This window comes from Manis pentadactyla, chromosome 6 (assembly GCF_030020395.1).
Source record: "Manis pentadactyla isolate mManPen7 chromosome 6, mManPen7.hap1, whole genome shotgun sequence".
In the NCBI taxonomy this organism is placed as follows: Eukaryota; Metazoa; Chordata; class Mammalia; order Pholidota; family Manidae; genus Manis; species Manis pentadactyla.
Genome location: NC_080024.1, coordinates 157,481,714 through 157,500,659, shown reverse-complemented (window position 1 = coordinate 157,500,659; position 18,946 = coordinate 157,481,714). Strand labels below are relative to the sequence as shown.

The 18,946-nt window shown below is 46.7% G+C and overlaps 2 protein-coding genes across 9 annotated transcripts in view; one reads left to right on the top strand and one right to left on the bottom strand.

Annotated features, from left to right (window-relative positions):
- ATP9B (ATPase phospholipid transporting 9B (putative)) overlaps positions 1-18,946 on the bottom strand; it is a 220,758-nt gene that overhangs the window by 100,952 nt on the left and 100,860 nt on the right. For all 8 annotated transcript variants that reach the window (XR_008998392.1, XM_057504303.1, XM_057504304.1 and 5 more), the window contains exons 9-11: positions 15,694-15,774; positions 12,398-12,473; positions 7,052-7,128 (exon numbers count right to left, since the gene is read on the bottom strand). Coding sequence is in view for 7 of the 8 variants with exons in the window: in XM_057504303.1 (XP_057360286.1) it covers positions 7,052-7,128; positions 12,398-12,473; positions 15,694-15,774 (234 nt within the window). In the remaining variant the exon portion in view is untranslated. The remainder of the gene's footprint in view (positions 1-7,051; positions 7,129-12,397; positions 12,474-15,693; positions 15,775-18,946) is intronic.
- LOC118911804 (tubulin polyglutamylase complex subunit 2-like) lies at positions 811-2,114 on the top strand. Its single transcript, XM_036884323.2, has one exon. The coding sequence runs from the start codon at positions 1,052-1,054 to the stop codon at positions 1,934-1,936; it is 885 nt and encodes a 294-aa protein (XP_036740218.2). The 5' UTR covers positions 811-1,051; the 3' UTR covers positions 1,937-2,114.

Below are 18,946 nucleotides of genomic sequence, written 5' to 3'. Positions count from 1 at the left end.
TATGATTGTATGCAGTCACAGAAAAAAGGTATGCTATTATAACAGTATAATAAATACAAATCAACACAACTTTAAAAATATTAATAAACTATTCTTTTTAAAATAAGAAAGCTGTTCTCCAAAACAGCACTGATATTTCCACTTGCAAAGCACCCCACGGCTGACTCTCTGATGCTCTACCACCTGAAACTCCCTTACAGCTCAGACAAGCTGCGGCTAATTCACATAATGGCACATATCACCTGTCTGTCAATGAGACACTTGAAAGCATCTTTTTATTAGAAACACAAATCAATATGCTCAGGGATTACAATAATGGTTGAAGCAATTTGGGTTACCATTTCATCCTTGAAGCTCCTGCTCTGAGCAACTTATTATTGTGAATGGCGTGAAAATGGCAACCTGTCACAATTGATTTTTCTTAACCTCCTGTAAGAATCATTTCCCTCTGACATGTAATCAAGTATCATCTTCTAAATATATCTACAGCTAGATTTTATAAAGAAGCCCATTACTCAAGCTGCACTCCTGGAACTTAAACTTTCACCAAGTATCATTGTAAAGGTAATTGCTTAGTAATCAAAACTTTTGATTTGTTCAGAGTCTTAAAATAAAAATTTCAAACTTGAGTAGATCCCATTCCTTGTTTTATATCTGCCCTTGGTGAACACTGTGAGGGAAGACATTCTAATCCTGAAAAGCAGCTTTAAGATTTTCTTTTTATTATATATCTTTCCTCCATCAAATGGTACTGTAGGATTTATTCTTAATCCCCATGTCTGGATAAAACATGCTATAGTTAAGAAGTACTCTAACAGCGGTGGCTGTCCCTCCGGGGCTGCAGCCACGAGTGCCCTGCGGAACTACTTCTTCCAGACCAGCCCGGGCCCCCCATCTCCGCCTCGCCGCGCTCTCAGGCACCGAGCACTACAAGTCCCGGCATGCCGTGAACTTGACGGCTCTCGGAGGCAGCGCCCAGCCGTCTCGACCCGCCCCTCTCAGCCCTGGCCCGGCCGCTGCCCCTGCGGCGCGTGGGTCAGGGACGCGAGCCATGGAGGAGACGCCGCCCCCACCGCTGGGCAGCAGCAAGCCGCACCTGGAGCAGCTCACCCTGGGGACCACCCGCATCCTCGAATCCTCTCCAGGTGTGACAGAGGTAACCATCATTGAAAAGCCACCTGCTGAACGTCATATGATTTCTTCATGGGAACAAAAAAATAACTGCATGCTACCTGAGGATGTGAAGAACTTTTACCTGATGACCAATGGCTTCCACATGACATGGAGTGTGAAGCTGGATGAAAACACCATTCCATTGGGCAGCATGGCAATTAACAGCATCACAAAACTGACTCAACTCAGCCAGTCTTCCATGTATTCACTCCCTAAGGCACCAACTCTGGCAGACCTGGAGGACGATGAGCATGAAGCTAATGAAAACCAGCCAGAGAAGCCTCACTTTGATTCTCGCAGTGTGATATTTGAGCTGGATCCTTGCAATGGGAATGGGAAGGTTTGCCTTGTTTACAAAAGAGGGAAACCAGCATTAGCACAAGACACTGAGATCTGGTTCCTGGACAGAGCATTATACTGGCATTTTCTCACAGATACCTTTACTACCTATTATCGCCTGCTCATCACCCACCTGGGCCTGCCCCAATGGCAGTATTCCTTCACCAGCTATGGCATTAGTCCACAGGCCAAGCAATGGTTCAATATGTATAAACCCATCACCTACAACACAAACCTGCTTGCAGAAGAGACCGACTCCTTTGTGAACAAGCTGGATCCCAGCAAAGTGTTCAAGAGCAAGAACAAGACCTTGATCCCCAAAAAGAAAGGGCCTGTTCAGCCTGCAAGTGGCCCAAAAGGGCCCTCAGCTCCTCCCTCCACCTCTAAGTCCTCCTCTGGCTCTGGAAACCCTGTCCGGAAATGAAAGCCCCCGACTTCCAGTTCCCCCACCAGTTCCGTAGCAATGTATTCCACACAGATTCCCCGGGGGTAGTCAAAGTTTTGTATTCTGTGTGTGTGGAACCATCCTCTTCCATCTGAGTGACCAGAATTCTACGCCTTTGATTTTCATTGGCATTAGCCAGAAGTTGAAAGGGTATACTCGGGTCTCCCCAAGGGTCTCCCCCTCATATCCCTGGTAGCAGGTTGTGCTACCCCCTGCCTCTGGAAGCTGTGGAAAATTTCTGACTTAAGTGATTAATTAGATCTGTTAAGGGCGTTCCTTTCATTCCACTTCCAAACGTCTACCCCAGTGATTAGAGAAGTCCCCCCAAGGAAACCACATTAATATCCATGAGACATTAGAACTATGCTGTTCACTTGGTAGACACTAGATGCAAGTGGCTTTTTATATTAAAAATTCACTTCCTCAGTTGCATTAACCACATTTTGAGTTTTCATGTGGCTAGTGGATTCTGTATTAGGTAACAGAGGTGATGGAACATTTCCATCAGCACAGAAAGTTCTCTTGGGCAGCACTGCATTAGAATATTTTCACACTTCCTTCCTCAGATCAGTTAATTTTTGTTAGGGAATGTTGATACCTTAATTTTATGGGTCATAATGTTCCTTGAAAACTTTTGAAAATAAAATTTTACGTTCATAAAAAAAAAAAAAGAAGTACTCTAACAGACTCCTGTAATAAGCATAAAGCTGCGTAGTGTGATCATACATCATCAAGGCAGATTTCAGGAGCCAATCCCAAGGGCCAATCTAAAAGGACGATCGGAGTGGGACATCTGTCAGGGTCCATGCACTCAGTGGTGACATGATCAGTTGACACAGGAACTCTCCGTCCATCTGAGTGGGACTGCTGTGCCCACCCCAGGCAGCAGGCCCCAGGCTTCCTCAGAACCCCCCGTTTCTGATTTGGGAAGTCTAGGGGGGAAGCCCAGGGGGTGGAATCAGTGCAGGTAGATACGAAGTTGACAGGCCAACCCAGGCTACTGAGCCCAGACGTCTAGGCCAGTGTCACAGACGAGGACAATGAGCTAGGACAGCAGCTAGAAAAAGTGTCTTAATTTCTACTTCTTAAAAATGCATACTTGGAATAAAGTGGCTTGACATGTGGAGCCACAGGAGAAGATGAAAGAGCAGGGAGTGCCTGCTGAGCCTAGGTTTGGGGTATGTGAGTGATCATATTCTTCTTTCCAGTCAGCAGTTTTCTTTAAAAAAGCAACTAAAGGACAAAACAGACAAAATGAAGGCAAAAAGGAGAAGTGGCCGAAATAAGGCTCGGGACTGTTGCTGAGCAGAATGACAAGTTTAAGGGGACACACTGTGAAGCAACAGCTGGAGGGGCTGAACAGCTACACGCATCTGCTCGTCCGGGGAGAGGGCCACGCTACTCCGCAAGAGCCTGCAGCCTACATGGCAGAGCCAGGCTCCTGTCACCCAGGCCAGCAGAGACAGGGACCCGTGGGTGCAGAGCACTTGGACGTCTGATGCCGTGGCCTGCAGGCGCCTCAGCTGCTGACCCGCTTGCCCATCAGGGCCTGCAGCAGTTACCTCACACTGAGGGAATTCCTGCCCGCCCGCTGCTCTGACACCCCCACCTCGACAACCTACAACTTCAGACCAGCCCTTTCTTGGTCCACTTTGTTCCTGTTCTGAGGCTCCTGGACCCTGGCCTGAGAAAACCATGTGCACAATACTGGCTCCACCATAAACTCAAGATCTCCAGGACCAGCTGGGTCCTCAGAACTGCTCGACGCTTCACGAGCCTCCGTGGTCACACCGTGACCTTCTTGGCTTTGAGGGATTGTTCTGAACCCCTGCCGTGCACTGCATCCATTTCACCACCTCAGTTACTGTCACCATTAACTTTTCCCCTCAAATCACACTGCTTTTACCGCAGTGTTTCACCCTAGGACCTTGAGGGAGTCTCACAGCACTCACGATCCTCTGGCTCACTCTGTGACCAAGGTAGAGAGTAAATGAAATAATGGAGCAAAAGGAGATACGGACCGACTGACTGCCGACTAAGTACGTCCTACAAATCAAAGAAGCTACGCGTTATTTTATGTGGTAGCTATTCTCCACTTAATAATATATAATTTCCTTTTAAGTCATCTTAAGTTTATCTATTTAAGTTACTACTACATGTCCATGGAACTTACTCTTACACACAACACCTTTTCCTCTTCATACACTAAGGCTCCCTCTGCTTTAACTGAAAGCACATTTAATAGTTCTGTGATACTGATTTTCCATCAGAAACAAACACAATCAATGAAGTCCTTTCGCTCCAGTTTATCACCACCGCCTCTCCGGTGCTTCAGGACACCTAACAGCACATTCGGCCTCTGCCACCCCTGCCCTGGTGCCCCCACACCCTGCCATGATGGGGGGCCCCCATCTGCCCTGGGTCTGACTCCGCACACCATGACTTTCTTCCTCCAGTGTTTTCCGAGTCGCTACACGGCCGGCCTCTGTCCAGTCTCCATGGCCCCCAGTACCAGCAGGCTGCCGGCTGCCGGCCACTGTCCTGAGCGCTCTCTTCTGTCCACTGTCCTTCCGGCCACTCTTCCTCTGCTTAAGCCCCTCACTACTAGTGCTTTCAGGGTTCTGTAAGGTTCCTGGGTTCTTTTCTATTTTAACTATGTAAAAGGTGTGGAAACTCCCACCCAAACCACACTGAGGGCAGTCAGTGGTGCTATTTATTAAGTGTTCCCAATTCTCCCTCCTGCACCTCCGTAGGGCTGTACCTTCCTGATTGCTTCCACTTAGGGGAGGCCATTAAACTGCTCTGGCCAAGGAAACGTGATCTACATTGTTCCCTGGCAGATGCTGTGAGAGTTAGTAGGGAATCTTTCATGTAAATTTCTTATCCCCGTGGTCCTGGAAGCCAGTTCCTGGGGCGGGGAGTCCCTCAGGGACCATGGAGCAAGCACCTGCCCACATGTCAGACAAGTACTAGGAGAAGAGAAGAAGCCTTTACGTGGCGATGCCACAGTGGGTTTAGGGTGTGTATGAGCATGACTCAGAGCCATGACTCTTTCACAAAGATGCATGTCCAGCCCAGATTACTCTGCTGCCAACGAACTCCACAAAAATCTCACCTGACCACTGTGTCAATCAACGTCCCCATACATATTATGAATAGGGCAGCTCTCGGAATTATCAGGAACAGTTTTGCTTCCTTGAAGAATGGACGGACTTGGGGAAATGACCCGATTTCCCTTTCAAATGGTTGCTTTCTGTTAGCACCAGCCCTCTTTGAAGTCTAAAGCAACAGTCATTGCCGTCACCATGCTCCGGCCAGAGGGGAGCACCGATGAAGCCGGGACAGGGCCAGCCTGTGAAGGGTACGGCCGCCCCGCTGTGAGGCGGCAGCTGGCGGAGCGAGCCAGCTCTGCAGCTCCAAAGGGGTGGAGGAGCAGAAGGAGCAGCAGATCAGGGACGGGGCCTCGGGAAGGGTCTGCAGCCTACAAGGAAGGGCCTGCAGCCTATGAGGAAGGGCGGGGACTCGCACAGCTTAGGCAGTGAGCATTCACGATGGACAGTAAGGGCTGGGCTGAAAGGCCACGGCGTTCATTCACATGTCACATCTCATGTCACAGACAGATAATAAAGACAGGCAACACTGACCAAGTACCAAGACACGGAACTGAGCCACTTGCCCGGGTCAAACAGCTGGAGAGCTGCAAAGCCCCAACTCTTGACCTGGGCAGTCAGCCTCCAGGGCTCAACTTCTCAGCTGGGGTCAGAAACCTGAGAAAGGTTAATAGTTTGCTTGTAAATACCTTTAACTCTTGCAGAATTACCAATGGGTATATCAATTTGTATGTTGGGTATGTTTGGTATTGGGTATATTTGATTTACTCAGATTGGAGCAAAGTTGCAACATAAATCAAGAGAGATAATTTTCCCTATTATCACAATTTCCCTATTATATCCCTATTATATTAAAATAATAGCACATTTTTCTTTGGCTTTAGTAGATAAGACACAGAGACATTTGGGGCCCTAACAAACACAGAGACAGACCACGTTGCTGGTGTCACTGGGAGAAGAGTGCAGCCCTGCCGGGTGGGGAAGGGCACTGCAGACCTACAGTCCGAGTGCAGGCAGTGCCGGGCCGGCACACTGCAAAGGGCCCAGGCGCGCAGAGCACCAGAGACGCTGTCCTTGTTTTTGAAGGACTGACAATTGTTTTAGATAGTATTTAGTGGAAAAATGGAATACATCTTGTCCTTAAAAGCACCTTTTCAAAGAACTCATTTCTATTGTTCTGTAGTAACATTTCCCTCAAAAGACAACCTCTCCTATTAATCATCCAAAAAGCAAGGTGTGAATCCATGAGAGGATTTTTTATTCTACTCAGATACACAAAGATTATGTTTCAAATAAAAATTAGTAAGATGCAGAGTTAGAAAGGGCTTCTCAGTAAGCGGCCATTAGCATATACTGTGGCCTAATCTCATACAATGTGTCATCCAAACACCACCTATGAGAATTCAAGCTGACTTAACTGATGCATCCATGTTGGTTACACAAATAACAATTTTAGGAATATAACAGGAATATAATCAATTTAGGAATATAATTAAGCAGTCCTTAAAAATAAAATCTGGCTTTCAATATGCTTCTTCTGAAATGGAAATAAATTAGTTTAACAATGTAACACTATCAAATTAAATACTATAAACATTAATATAGGTTTTTTTATTTTGAAATTGAACCATCAACATAAAAATAAAGAGTGCAAATTGTAAAATAAATAGATTCAAGAGAAATTAAGAGACCCACAATTAACTGTCAAATTATGGGCAAGTTACATACATCCGACAGTGAAAATTTAAGAGATGCGTAAAACTGATTAACCAAGAAAAGATACTTTTGGAAACTACAGTATGAACATGTTGTTACACCAACACAGAGAATTCATCTGAACCACCACCATTTCTGAAAGTGTGCCTTTATGTCACATATGAAGCTAAAATGAAGGACTGTTCGGGATACGGCAGGCACTACACGTACTTTCTTACTCAAAGGGAGAGCGGGGTCCGTCAGCGTGGCTGACCTTATGCTCGCCTACCTTATTTTTTGCATTGGACGTGTTCATTACACTTCGAGTCTCTTTTCCAGTATAAATGACAACACCTATTACAGTACCTGCAAAACATGAAAGTGGTCCTTACAGAGGCACTTTAAAGGGGAAGCACAGATAACACTTGCTAGTTAATTGTTTCAATGGAAAATATTATACTATTTAATTATACATAAACTTATCCAACAGCATATTTAATTTGGCTAGTTCAAGAAAATATAATCTCAACTTTTAAAAATAAGCCTTGAAAACTCAACATGATTTCTTACACAATACAAACATACCTACATATAACATAAGAAAATGTACTGATATTCTTCTCATTGACAACAGAAAGCGGGCAATGTTTTCATCAATGTCTACTGAAATGGTGACACTAACACTGACGGTAAGTTAAGAGAGGCTACATTCCTAACTGATCAAACTCACTGTGTGACTTTCAAACCAAGACGGTATCAGGTAAACCAGTTTCTCTGCGAAGAGTAAGATGCTACCAGGTATGAGAGCGTGCACTGATATGTCAGCACATGTACAAACACAGTAAGAGAATATTATAAAAACAGTATTTGGTTTTGAATTTAAATGTCATTAGTCTTTTTTATTAGTGCCTTCTGTAATTTGTATTCCTACTTTTTGCAAATTTTGTAGGTGAGAAATACGATTAAGGTGAAAAAGACAATATATCCATAACACTGAAATTAACGACCATTGCAGAATTAACCATAATAACTACATAGAAACTCTTTGATATCACATTAGTTTACTGTGTGAAATTTAATGAATCAGCAAGTCAGGACCCATGGAGTAAATACGGTCTTAATGATATTTTGGATTTATATAAACCATGATAGCTACATTTACATATGTAACATTATGGACAGCCTCCTCCCGAAGAACACAGATAACACTTGTTCAGGAAGAAGGAAAATGCTGGATGCAGTACTGCTCAGCAGTGATATCTGCAGACATTACATATTTTTAGTATAAGCATTTCCTTTTTTTCCCTTTTTAAATTGTGTGCCACTGGGAAAGCTCTGGGACTTGAGTGAATACTCTGTTCAGGAAAGCAGAGAAAGCCCCCCACCTGGCACATAAGCTAGTTCAAACTGCACAAATGCTCTCTCTATATATCATTATCCAAATAAGCTTTCTAGATAATGTTTATACTTAACTAAGTACATAATGATGTAATGCTACAAAAACTTCCCAAAAAATCTATTTATTACTGTTAGTGAAGCAGAACATTCAGTCTGACTTTGTCAGTATTTTCTTCCTATTTTGCCAGTTAAGTTTAACTTAATCAAAATATAGCAGTGTCACTAATGTTTAATAAGCACAAACACAGAAATAGACAAATTACAAAAGTAATTCATTTTTAACATTAGCAGAACTAACCAATTCTTAATCAGGCTAGAAACCACTGTCCTAAAATCCAGGTGATTGATCAGCAACGTTGAGTCCAGGTAAGCATCATAGCTTAAAGTGTCCAAAATGGACTTTGGGGAACAACAAGCCTAACAAATATTTCATTCACATATATAATATAAACGACATCTGCATTTTAAACACACCACACATTAAAAAGTTTAACGGAATTTCTCAGGCAGTTTTACTTGCATAAACCACTAGAGTCTGGTAAAGGTTCTCACATGTGTCTCTTTCTCCCTGTAAATGAGAACTCACTGTACTTAGAGTAACTTATCTTCTCTGAGAAAATCGTTCGCTCTGATCACTACAATTACTAGTCAGTACAGGAGTTTAGGGATATTCTCCCTTCTCTTTGACAAAGGGTATGTATTTATGGCCAGTAATGGCTGAAAGACTGAGCAAACTCTCTCTGTACGGCTGAGAGAGACAGGAAAAGGGGTTACCTGGTAATTCTGAAAACAATGTGGCTCCCTCACCAAAAATAAGGAAGGACGGGATCTGCCAAAGACAATGGTGCAGAGACAGCGAGGACGAGGGCTGCCGACCGACTGAAGACGGCCCGACTGTCGGTGTGGCGCCCAGAGTCTGCCGGGCGCAGCGCAGAGGTGCCAGGGCCACATGGGGAGCCTTGGGGACTGGCCGGAGCCCCCAGCGCTCCTGGTACTCATCTCCACGCAGCTGTGGGTAGGGGGCCACCCGCTGTCTACGGGAAGCATGTCTACATGCTGGGAGCCAATGGGGGAGATGCAAACACCAAGCGGCACAGGGACACACAGGTGGGGCGAGCACCTGCTAGGTACCAGCCAGCACCCAGCGACAACAGGGGACAGCCACAGGGAGCTGCACAGAGAGACCAAGGCCAGGTGAGACCTGCCCCAGGTGCGGGGTCCACAATCCATGTGTATCAGGGGAAGGCAGCAGACCAGCAGGAGGTGATGGACACAGCCTCTCTGCCCATCTCCCAGCTGCAACACCTGCCCCATGAGACTGACATTTGAGAGACAGCAACTTCAACCCATGCTGTGAAGCGCGTCCTGCACACCCATGTGTCCTTTGCTGTTCCCACCGCTCCTATGTGCTCAGCCTCCAAGCTGGTGCTGGAGCCTGCAGCAGGGCACTCTGGGCCAGTCCCCCGAGTGGTACCCTAGTGGGACAGTGCACACAGCCTGCAGTGCAGCCCCAGGGGCTCAGCTTTGCTTCCGGGCTCCTGGCAAGCCAAGGTGAAAACCTCCCCTTGCCCACTCAGCACTCTCGGGACGCTGGCTGCTCTGGAGAGGGGTTCTCCGAGCCACCAGGGGTAGAAGCTTTGCTGGTGCCCTTGGTGCCCAGCCCTTGGGCCTCTGAGGGGTGTATTACGGAGCCTGCGCTTGCAAGCATTCAGAGCCCAAACACGAGGGACGGCCCGAGGCAGCGACGTATGTCACACCGACATGTGAAGTTTGAAGAGCTAAGATTTTTTGAAGTTCTGGTATTTCTTCTCAACTTGGAAGCCAGCATAAACCAGGTAAGAGTCCTCACATTAATCCTGGAAATCTAAGTTTTCAAACTTGCCTCAGGAAATGGCACTTGGGTGATACAAAGAGTTCAGTTAATTGCTCAAGCTAATAAGGTTTTAAATGAAGATAAGTATGTGTTCAAAAAAAGTTGAAATTAATGAAAAAGCTTGCCTTTGTAAAAATTTTCCAAACATAAAATTAAAGGTGCTTTACTTAAACTTCTGGAATGGATGGTTTTAAAGCAATCTAAATATTCTCTTAGAAGATAAAATACCCTGGCAAACTTATCTTAGAAGATAAAAAACCCTGAGTTCTATATAACAAGGAGAAGGAAGGGTTAGCAACATGGCCGGTACACTGTGAGACCTAGGAGTGTGTCTGCGCCGCCAGAGTTGGCTACCAGGGACTGGCGCTTGCCATGGTCTCCTCGAGACTAGAGTACTGAGGTAAGGAGAGCAACTGGATGGGGAATTATCTGGGTTATCCCACAGACCTTCGGCTCAGGTTGCTTCTGACCCTTTGAGGAGAAAGGCCACAAGTCAATAGGACTGGGGGTCAGTAACAACATCCTACCGTGCAGGGAACAGAAGATCAAATAAAATTCATAAAGAGAATGGACTCAACTCTGGTCCTTTATTAAGAAGAAAATCAATATGATGGAAAAAAACAATACAACAGCGAGATAGAAAAAATGTTAAGTCCTGTGGCCAGGTATCACCTTATCCGTGGCATGCTGTGGCCACCTTCCCAAAGACCAGCGCAGAGCGCTGATGGAGGACAGCACACCTGGGCTCACATCTCGGACCGCACTACACAATGGGCCTCCCGGGCGCGGCCCTTCCCCAAAGTGACGGTGGCGGTGCCAGCACCTCGCTGACCTGTGCTGAGGCTTGGATGAGCCACACGGCCAGCAAGGTGAACACGACGGGGACGCGCAGGAGCGAGGGCAGGATCCTGACACTTGCCCGGCCACGAGTGCCCTGGGTCTCCATGCGGGAAGACCCCCTGAGGCCTGCGCAGCCCAAGGACCCTTCGTGGCACCCTCTCCTTACTTTCCCTCTTTTCATTTTGAGAAATTAAAAAAAAATCCATCAGTACGAAAAACATCAAACCACAGAATTTCTATTAAAACTGTCAATTTGAACTCATACATTGTCATACAATAAGCTTTCGTGAAAGACACAGAACGTTACTAGACTAAGAGCCCCGCTCCGTTCTCTCCCCTCGCAGAGGGTGAGGACCTGACTCCACAGCAGCGGGCCTCCCGCCTCGCGTGCACACAGGCCCCGCCCAGACGCCGCGTGCAGCTGCCCTGCGAGCGGCCCCACCAGGCACGTGGCCCTCGGCTCGCTCTCCAGCCTCTGTCTCTCTCAGCACCAGGCCCTCGGCACCTGCCCCTTCGTCCTCCCCATCCAGCCCTGGCTGTGCGTCTTAAATCTCGTTTAAAGGGCCCTTCCTCAGAGAAGTCTCCCCAGATACTGAGCAGATACGGTTTGGGCTTGTTTTCTTTGTACTCTGCCGAGATACTTAGCATCGCTGAACGCATCTGTCTCATTTTCTCAATGTTCTTCTCACCCATCAGCTCCTGGGACCAAGATCCATGCTGCACCTCCAGTGTTGGGGCTGGGGCAGGGGTTCCGCGCTGAAGCACCAGAGGGCTGACAGTTTCAGGAGAGGAGGGCTGCCGTGTCGCAGATACCGGGAGGAAAGTCATCCTACCAGTGTTCCCGTCCCCACCAGCCTCCCGAGCGTCCCCTGCTGCTCAGCTTTGCTCCTGGTGCTGCCAGCAAGGCCAGCTTTCTGAAAAGGTGGTGTCCTTTAGACTTCCAACACCTCCCAGGGAGATTTATTTTCCAGATGTAAATTTAAGTGACCTCCCTGTTTGACCACTAGAAATACTCCAATGTCCTTCAAATTCACTCAGAATAAACTTCCAACCTTCCTCCTATCCCCTAAGGGCCCAGCACAATCTACCCCAAAGCCCACCTCCCCTGATGTTTTTCCCCCACAGACAAGCCGCCACACTGGCCCCCATGGACTCTGTCAGACAAGGGAGCGTCGGGAAAACCACCTCTACAATCACCACGTGTGTGACAGCGCTACTGTGCCACCTCGCATTACGGCTCACTGGTAAGCTTGTCAAGAAACTGGTGTCAAAGCCAGCAAAACACCTCAGCAGTCTTACACAAAGGGGCCCAGTCCCCACTGCCTTGACCTGTGCTACTCAAGTGCCGTGTGCTGAGCACGGCACTGGCCTCCCCGGGCGTGTTCCACGCACACCGATGGGAGGGTGCATTTAGTGAGGAGCCTCCGTGTAATGCGAGGCATTTTGGGAGACTATCTGGAGTCGCTCAAATACACAGAGCATCACCCACAAGAGAATCACACTAAGACAGAACTCATTTCTTACCTGATGCAACAACAGTGCTCGCCCACAACGTATTTTCTATGCTGAGACTTTCATGAATGGGCGGATCACTGTCTTCCTATTCACAAAGAGAAAAGGAAAAAAGAAGCAAATCAGCAACTTCTGTCTGACTCAGACCTCATATTTCTACAGCACTGAAAACAAGTTCACCAGCTAGACCCAACTGGACAGCAGTGAAAAGGCATTGCTGACTTAGGGTGGAAAGGGAATACACAGAGGATTCTGGAAAGATGGCAGAGCAGGGGGCATGGGGAACCTCTCCCCACCTGGACGACCACACGGCCAGAATCCACCTGATGGACCAGTTTTGGAACTCTGGGGCCTGCCGAAAGCTTGCAATTGACAGGTAAAGAATTTGACTGTCATTCTGGTCCATTTGGTCAATTTCAGTTATAAGCACAGTAGCAGCTCCCGGTCTCCCACACACTTATCATTTAAGATATGAAACAAATAGTTCTCTGGTATGAATTCTGGGATATTTTCAGTTATACAACAATTCCCATGTTGATCCATATCCCTGGACTGTAAGCTAATAAGGATGGTGTTGAACTTCATCTTCTGAACACCCAGCACAGACATTAAGTGTGTCCAGCACGTGAAGGAGTCAGAGAACAAGCAGATACGGAGCTGTCCCTCCCGGCACCCCACGTGAAGCCAGCAGCCCGCTGCCCTTCTCAGCCGTCCTGTGCTGCGGCACAGCTCTGAACCACCTCCAGGCCTCTGCACTTCATCAACTGACCACACGTACAGATGGGTATAACTCTGCTAGTTTAAAACTGTTGTTACGGTTCGCTTAATATGGAAATGCTTAGACTTACTAACACATGCTTATCTTTTAGTTTTCCCATTGGGTCAAGCTCTAAGAGAAACAGCACATTAAAAAAATATAAAAACTTCATTAAGGTTTTCTGAACTGCAAATGAAAGGTTCTATACAATTTAATTCTAGAAATTTAAGTGTGTTCTCCCACTACTCTTCTGCACCTATTTAATCATGGGATGCTTTTTGTCTAACACAATCATGTCTTGAAGAACACACAAGAGCCATGCAGTCCCCTTTCAGTTCTGTAATAACAATGATGGACTTTAAACATTAAACATTTTTTTAATATTGAGAAAATTATTGTAATAGATAGTTCTTTACCAATCTGATATAGTACAGAATAGATTGGGAAGATGGGAAAGAAATTATCTCTAAATAACTTGCTTTTTGAGTTCCCCTCTCTTCGATGTTACATAGTTTGAAAAGATAAATTCGCTTTGGGGAAGAAGAATGCAAAATGTTATAATTTCAAGCTCTTTTCTCAATAGTGTACCTTATTTAACAAACAGTGGAGATCTGCTTTTTAAAAGGAGAATATTTTGATGGGAAAAGACATGAATAATGATGTATACTATGGTCTGCAAAAGAAATTACGGCAGAAGGTGCATTACAAAAAAAGAATATATGGGAATATAGTGTTTAAGGATGAGGAATACTGCTAATATCTCAAATTGGCTAGAGTTGTAAACTCCAAACCTCAGAGAGAATAACTATGTCTTGAACACTAAGGGACATTAATGGTATCAGTAATAATGTGGGTCATTTGTGGAACCCGTCACAGTCAGCAATTCAGGCCACTCTGGCACCGCTTTCAGGCAGGTAGAAGCAGGCAGCGCTCCGTGTGCATATTTGTCAGACTCGGCACATGCAACAGGGACACAATGCTGCTGCCACAGGACTTGAACTAATTTGCACTGATTCTTATTATTTAGGCTGACACAAAAGAAACATCTATTTTTTCCTTTGTATATTAACTGCAAAAAAGGAATGTAAAGAGAGAACACTTTTCAAAATGTTCAGCTGATATATTAACTGAATTCCATTTTCTACTTATAAAAGTTGTTCCTTAGTTTTCTTTCCTCCTTTTTGAAAAATGCACACAGAAATAAAGACATCACCTTAGATAATCAAGAACTCAAGAACTGGTATGTTTAACATGAGCAACACAAAACCCTCTCAGAGACAGAGCGAGGCAAGGACAGGCGGCCCTCGAGCCACATGCGCTTCTCTGGGTGCCGAACAGTCCACACAAGGGCAGCGTGTCCTCACTCGTAAAGAGCCTCGTGAGGTCAGGCCCCTGTGACGAGCCCCTCTGTGCTGTCCTGGCTCTGGAGCCAGCTGCCCTGCTGGATGGCTTTCCTACTTGGAGGGGACCGAAGCTCACAGTGTTTTCCCCACACTCGTTCTGCATGTCTGAGCTGCAGGCCGATCCTGCCTGCCCCCCTAGCTGGCCTGCACACTTTGGGGAGGCTGTGGGGACAGGGCCACACTCAGGCGACTTCTCCTCTCAGCTGAAAACCCTTCCACGGCTTCTTCCTCCTTTTGACAAGACCCCCAGTCCTCCCACCCACGCCTGCACACTCAGCAGCCCTTCTCGCCCCCGTGTGAACTGTGCTTCGCAGCCCTGGCGCTTCCAGACAAGCTTCTCGCTCACGTTCACTCTGCCTCCAGTGTGCTGCTTCCTACACTGTCCAGCAAACGTTTCCAACTTTTAGCAAGTGATAAGCAGTATAAACCTGTGTAACACAAGGGAAGAAAGCAAATGATATTCCAAAATATTAAGAGTGCTTAACAACTTTTTTATTGTACTAAGGGGGCCTTTGTGTAAAACAAACACTCTTTGATGAACACAAAAAACATCTTTGCTCTCCTCAGGACTTATTACAAGGCACGTCGCGTAGGGCATCCCTCCTGTGCGCCATGAACGCCTTGCACCTGCTCTCACTGCAGCACTGGTGGGGATCGAGGGACCACGGAACGCCCACCCCCTCCAGGGACCGCACTTGTGGAGCCCTTGGTTTGCGCCTTGTCTGGCCATAACACACCCTGAGTAAAGCTTTCCCAGATGAGAACAACTGCTCCTCACCCGTCAGGTGGCCACAAAGGAAACAAAGCTGACTGCGCCAACAGAAATCTTTAAAAAATAACTGCAGCCATTGAAAATACAGGCCTATATTGCAAAAACCCCGTAAGTCCTGTAAAGCACTTAAACTGTCTGTGTAAACCATTACAGGCCACGGTCACTGAGCCCCCCAAATCCTACAGCTAACCAGGAGACGGGCCTTGGGCTGTACCGAGAGACCCATCCAGCTGAAACACACCTGAGGCTTTCCAGTGTTAGTCCAAAACTTGTTTGAATTATTATGGATTTAATTATTCTTTCAAAATAAAGGTTTGTTATTTTTCACTGAAACACACAATGAATATATTTGTATTTAACAGAAGATTTAACTTACCCTGGTAAATGTGCCTTCAAAACTATGAATATCCAGTTGTGGCTTTGGAGCATAAACGTAAGCACTGATAGAGAAAAGGTCCTGGAATACAGAATATCTGAATTAGCTGTTATAATTTTCATATATTATTTACCACAAGTGATGTTGAATTTTCTTCTATTTTGTGTGCCGACACTATGAACGAGGAAGGAGAGTAACTGACAGGAACACTGTCAATGCTCAGCAGAGGTATGGGGGGTTCTCTAGACCCTAAGGGGCTACCTACTGCGGCCTGAGGACAGGAGCAGGTCAGACCCACTTGGGAGCAGCTTATAAAACATGTGTAACCTGGTGCCTCGCAATTCCAATTTTAAAGATGGAAGCTGTGTATGAGTATTTAAAAGTTATATGGATATCAGTGTTCTGAGGGATTTAAATAATCCTTACAATCCCACAGAAGTTTTATAAAACAGTTCAGTAAACTCCTGGATTTGTGTGTCCCAGCAGCTACTACATTCGCTATAAACGAACGATCCCCTCCAAGCAGCCATGGAGACAGTGCATTTTCTCTCAGGTGCCGGAACCATGTAGCTCCATGACCTGTATTTATAAAACTGTGTGGGAAGATTTTGACTATTCACATATCACAACTACTTTCACAGAATTAGTTTTGAAATAAAGACACGCTTCAGGTTACTCCATTCACTGGGAACATGTAAGTTTAAACAGTAAGTCTCCCAAGATGAGATCTTAAATAGTTTCTTTTAAAATAATTATAAAAGTAGGTTTGTTGGTCCAGAAAGTTTAGTTTTTAAAACTCTACACAATTTTACCAAAGTAACACCAATTATATTAAATGAAAAATGTATTCATAATAAATTTTAATGACACGAGTATTTTTTACCAAGAGATCACAAACAATACTGAAATGCTTCTTCGACAAAACCACAGCCCGTGTGGAATTTCACTCAGGCTACCCGCCTGCCACCCCAGGACCGAAGCCTAAAGCATACAGGTAGGACACGTGCCTGAACTCTTACAGGGCGACGCAAACGGCAGCATGGACATGAAGTGACCAATTAAGTTTGTTATAACCCAACTGCACTAGTGTATTTTTCAAATTAATTGACGTGGATTGAAGTAATATTGGGTAAATTATATCCACAAAGGGAGATACTCATACTCGAGCTTTTTAGGGTAAAGTTTTAAAAGTCTTTTAATTCTTGATATGCCAGTTTTTTTTTTAATATTCTTAATTGGCTATCAGAAAGGCTATACAAATACAATACAGAAGTTTACAAATGCTGTCTTTACTGAGGGCCTGAAGTTTAAGTGAGGTAACATTGACAGCGTCCACATAAACGAGGAGCTGACAAACCCTGGCCTACGTTTCATCCCGACGCTCTTCCTTGGCTCTGCTGCCTCCTGACGGCACAGGACCGACGCGGCCAGCATCCCTGCCCTCACCGAACGGGCACCTCTAGTTTCTCTGCTGCTCTGAAGAAGCCTGGGCTTTCTCTGCCATCTCGTTGTACTGTGGGGACTAACAGCGGGCATCAAGAAGACCTGCAAGGAACTGAAAGGTGCTCAACTGGAGAGTCAGAGAGAACTTCTGTTCTGTGAACACAGGTTTGATACAGCGATCCAGTGACTATTACAGTGAATGAGAAGAGGAGAAAGCTACCTGGTTTTTACAGCCAAGCTCACCGCGCACCAAGGTATAAAGCTTCCCAGGGCCATGCCTGCTGGCAGGCTGCAGCCCCAGCCCAGCCTGGCAAGAGGCCGGCCCTGTGCCCTCGGCACTCCCTTTCGCTCAGGCCACTGTGCTCCCCACCGGCCCTGCTCCTGCCTCTCCTGACACTGGCTCTCCCACAAGCTTTCACGGCACAGCCTGGAAGCCTAACCATCCTCAAGGGGGATCCCAGACCCCAAGAGCCCCCACCTCACTCTGCTGCTGACCCGACGCCGGCTGGCAGTGCTTTCAACAGCAAAGCAGGCAGTCCAAGCTGAGGGCAGGAACAGGCTCGCACCTCACAACTGTGACTGGCACAGAATTTGAACAGCTGGGAGGGGCGCAAAACACGGAAACATCCTGGACACTGACTGTGCCATCTGGGTCACCTGAGCTCTGCACAACCAAAGGCTTGCGCTCTGATGGGCCTGAAACTAGGCTGCCATCAGTCCCAACATGTGACCTCTGACTGAAGCCACAAGTGGGGGGCCCATCACAAGGACAGTGACCTCCACTGCCCTTCTGCTTCAGGGGCGTGTCACTGCTGTTAACTTGTGGCTGGCACCCTAGGGCGCCTGCAGTTTGCAGCCAGGCCCCACGAGCCAGGCCCCATTCCCTCACCCTCCTCCTGCACACAAGCCTTAGTGAGATGGTTCAGCTATGAAGTGCTGCTGTCCCAGAACGGGAGGGATCTGATCTGGGCCACTCCCGAGACAAAAGATCCGATGAAGGGGATGGCAGTTATGCAAAGGTGCTCAGAAAAGGTTTGAAAACTCAGGTTTCCTCTTGACCAATTCCTAAACATGATGTGCCTTCCTGGGTAAGTAACATGAAATATTCTTTCAAAAATGCTTTGTTTTCTGCACAAAACCCTTCCAGATGAAAGGTGTGTGGCACAGGGGAGGGTGACAGAAAAGACAGGCCTTCTACTCAGTGCCTGGTGCTCCCCTAACAACAGCAAGCAGACAAAGCCCCAACAGTGGGGAGGCTCAGGGGAACTGTTTACACCAGAGGAAGAGGCTTGTGCTGCCCCTGCCAGCCTTTGCAGCTTTCTGGACCCTCAAAGTCAAAGGGGCTGCTAAGCATACAGCAGACCTGACAGGGGAGGTTTCCCCAGGTGTACTTCATGGTGAATGGGCACTGTCCCAGCTGGCTATGGCCAGGGCCGAGGGCACACGTAACCACATCAGAGCAGGCTGGTCTCACCCAGCCAGCTGAGGCCCTAGAATAACACTGCCAATACTTTTGCTGTAAAGACGCATTGGCCAAGGGAGTGGCTGTGCAGAAACGTTAACAGAGCAGGTCTACTCACAAGCAAGGCAGGCTCTCAGCTGGGGTCTGGGAATGGGGATTTCGGGAGGGTTCCCACCATTCCTGGATAAGAAAGGCTCTCTGTGCCTGAACTGTTTATTCAAGCAACAGGGTTTATGCTGAACACCTGCTTTCCTTCTGGGAGTCTGGCATTTTGATATGTGCTGGCCAAGGATGGCTATGGGGCCAGCCCCTGGTAAACACCCCCATGAGTATCTAGAAGCTTCCCTG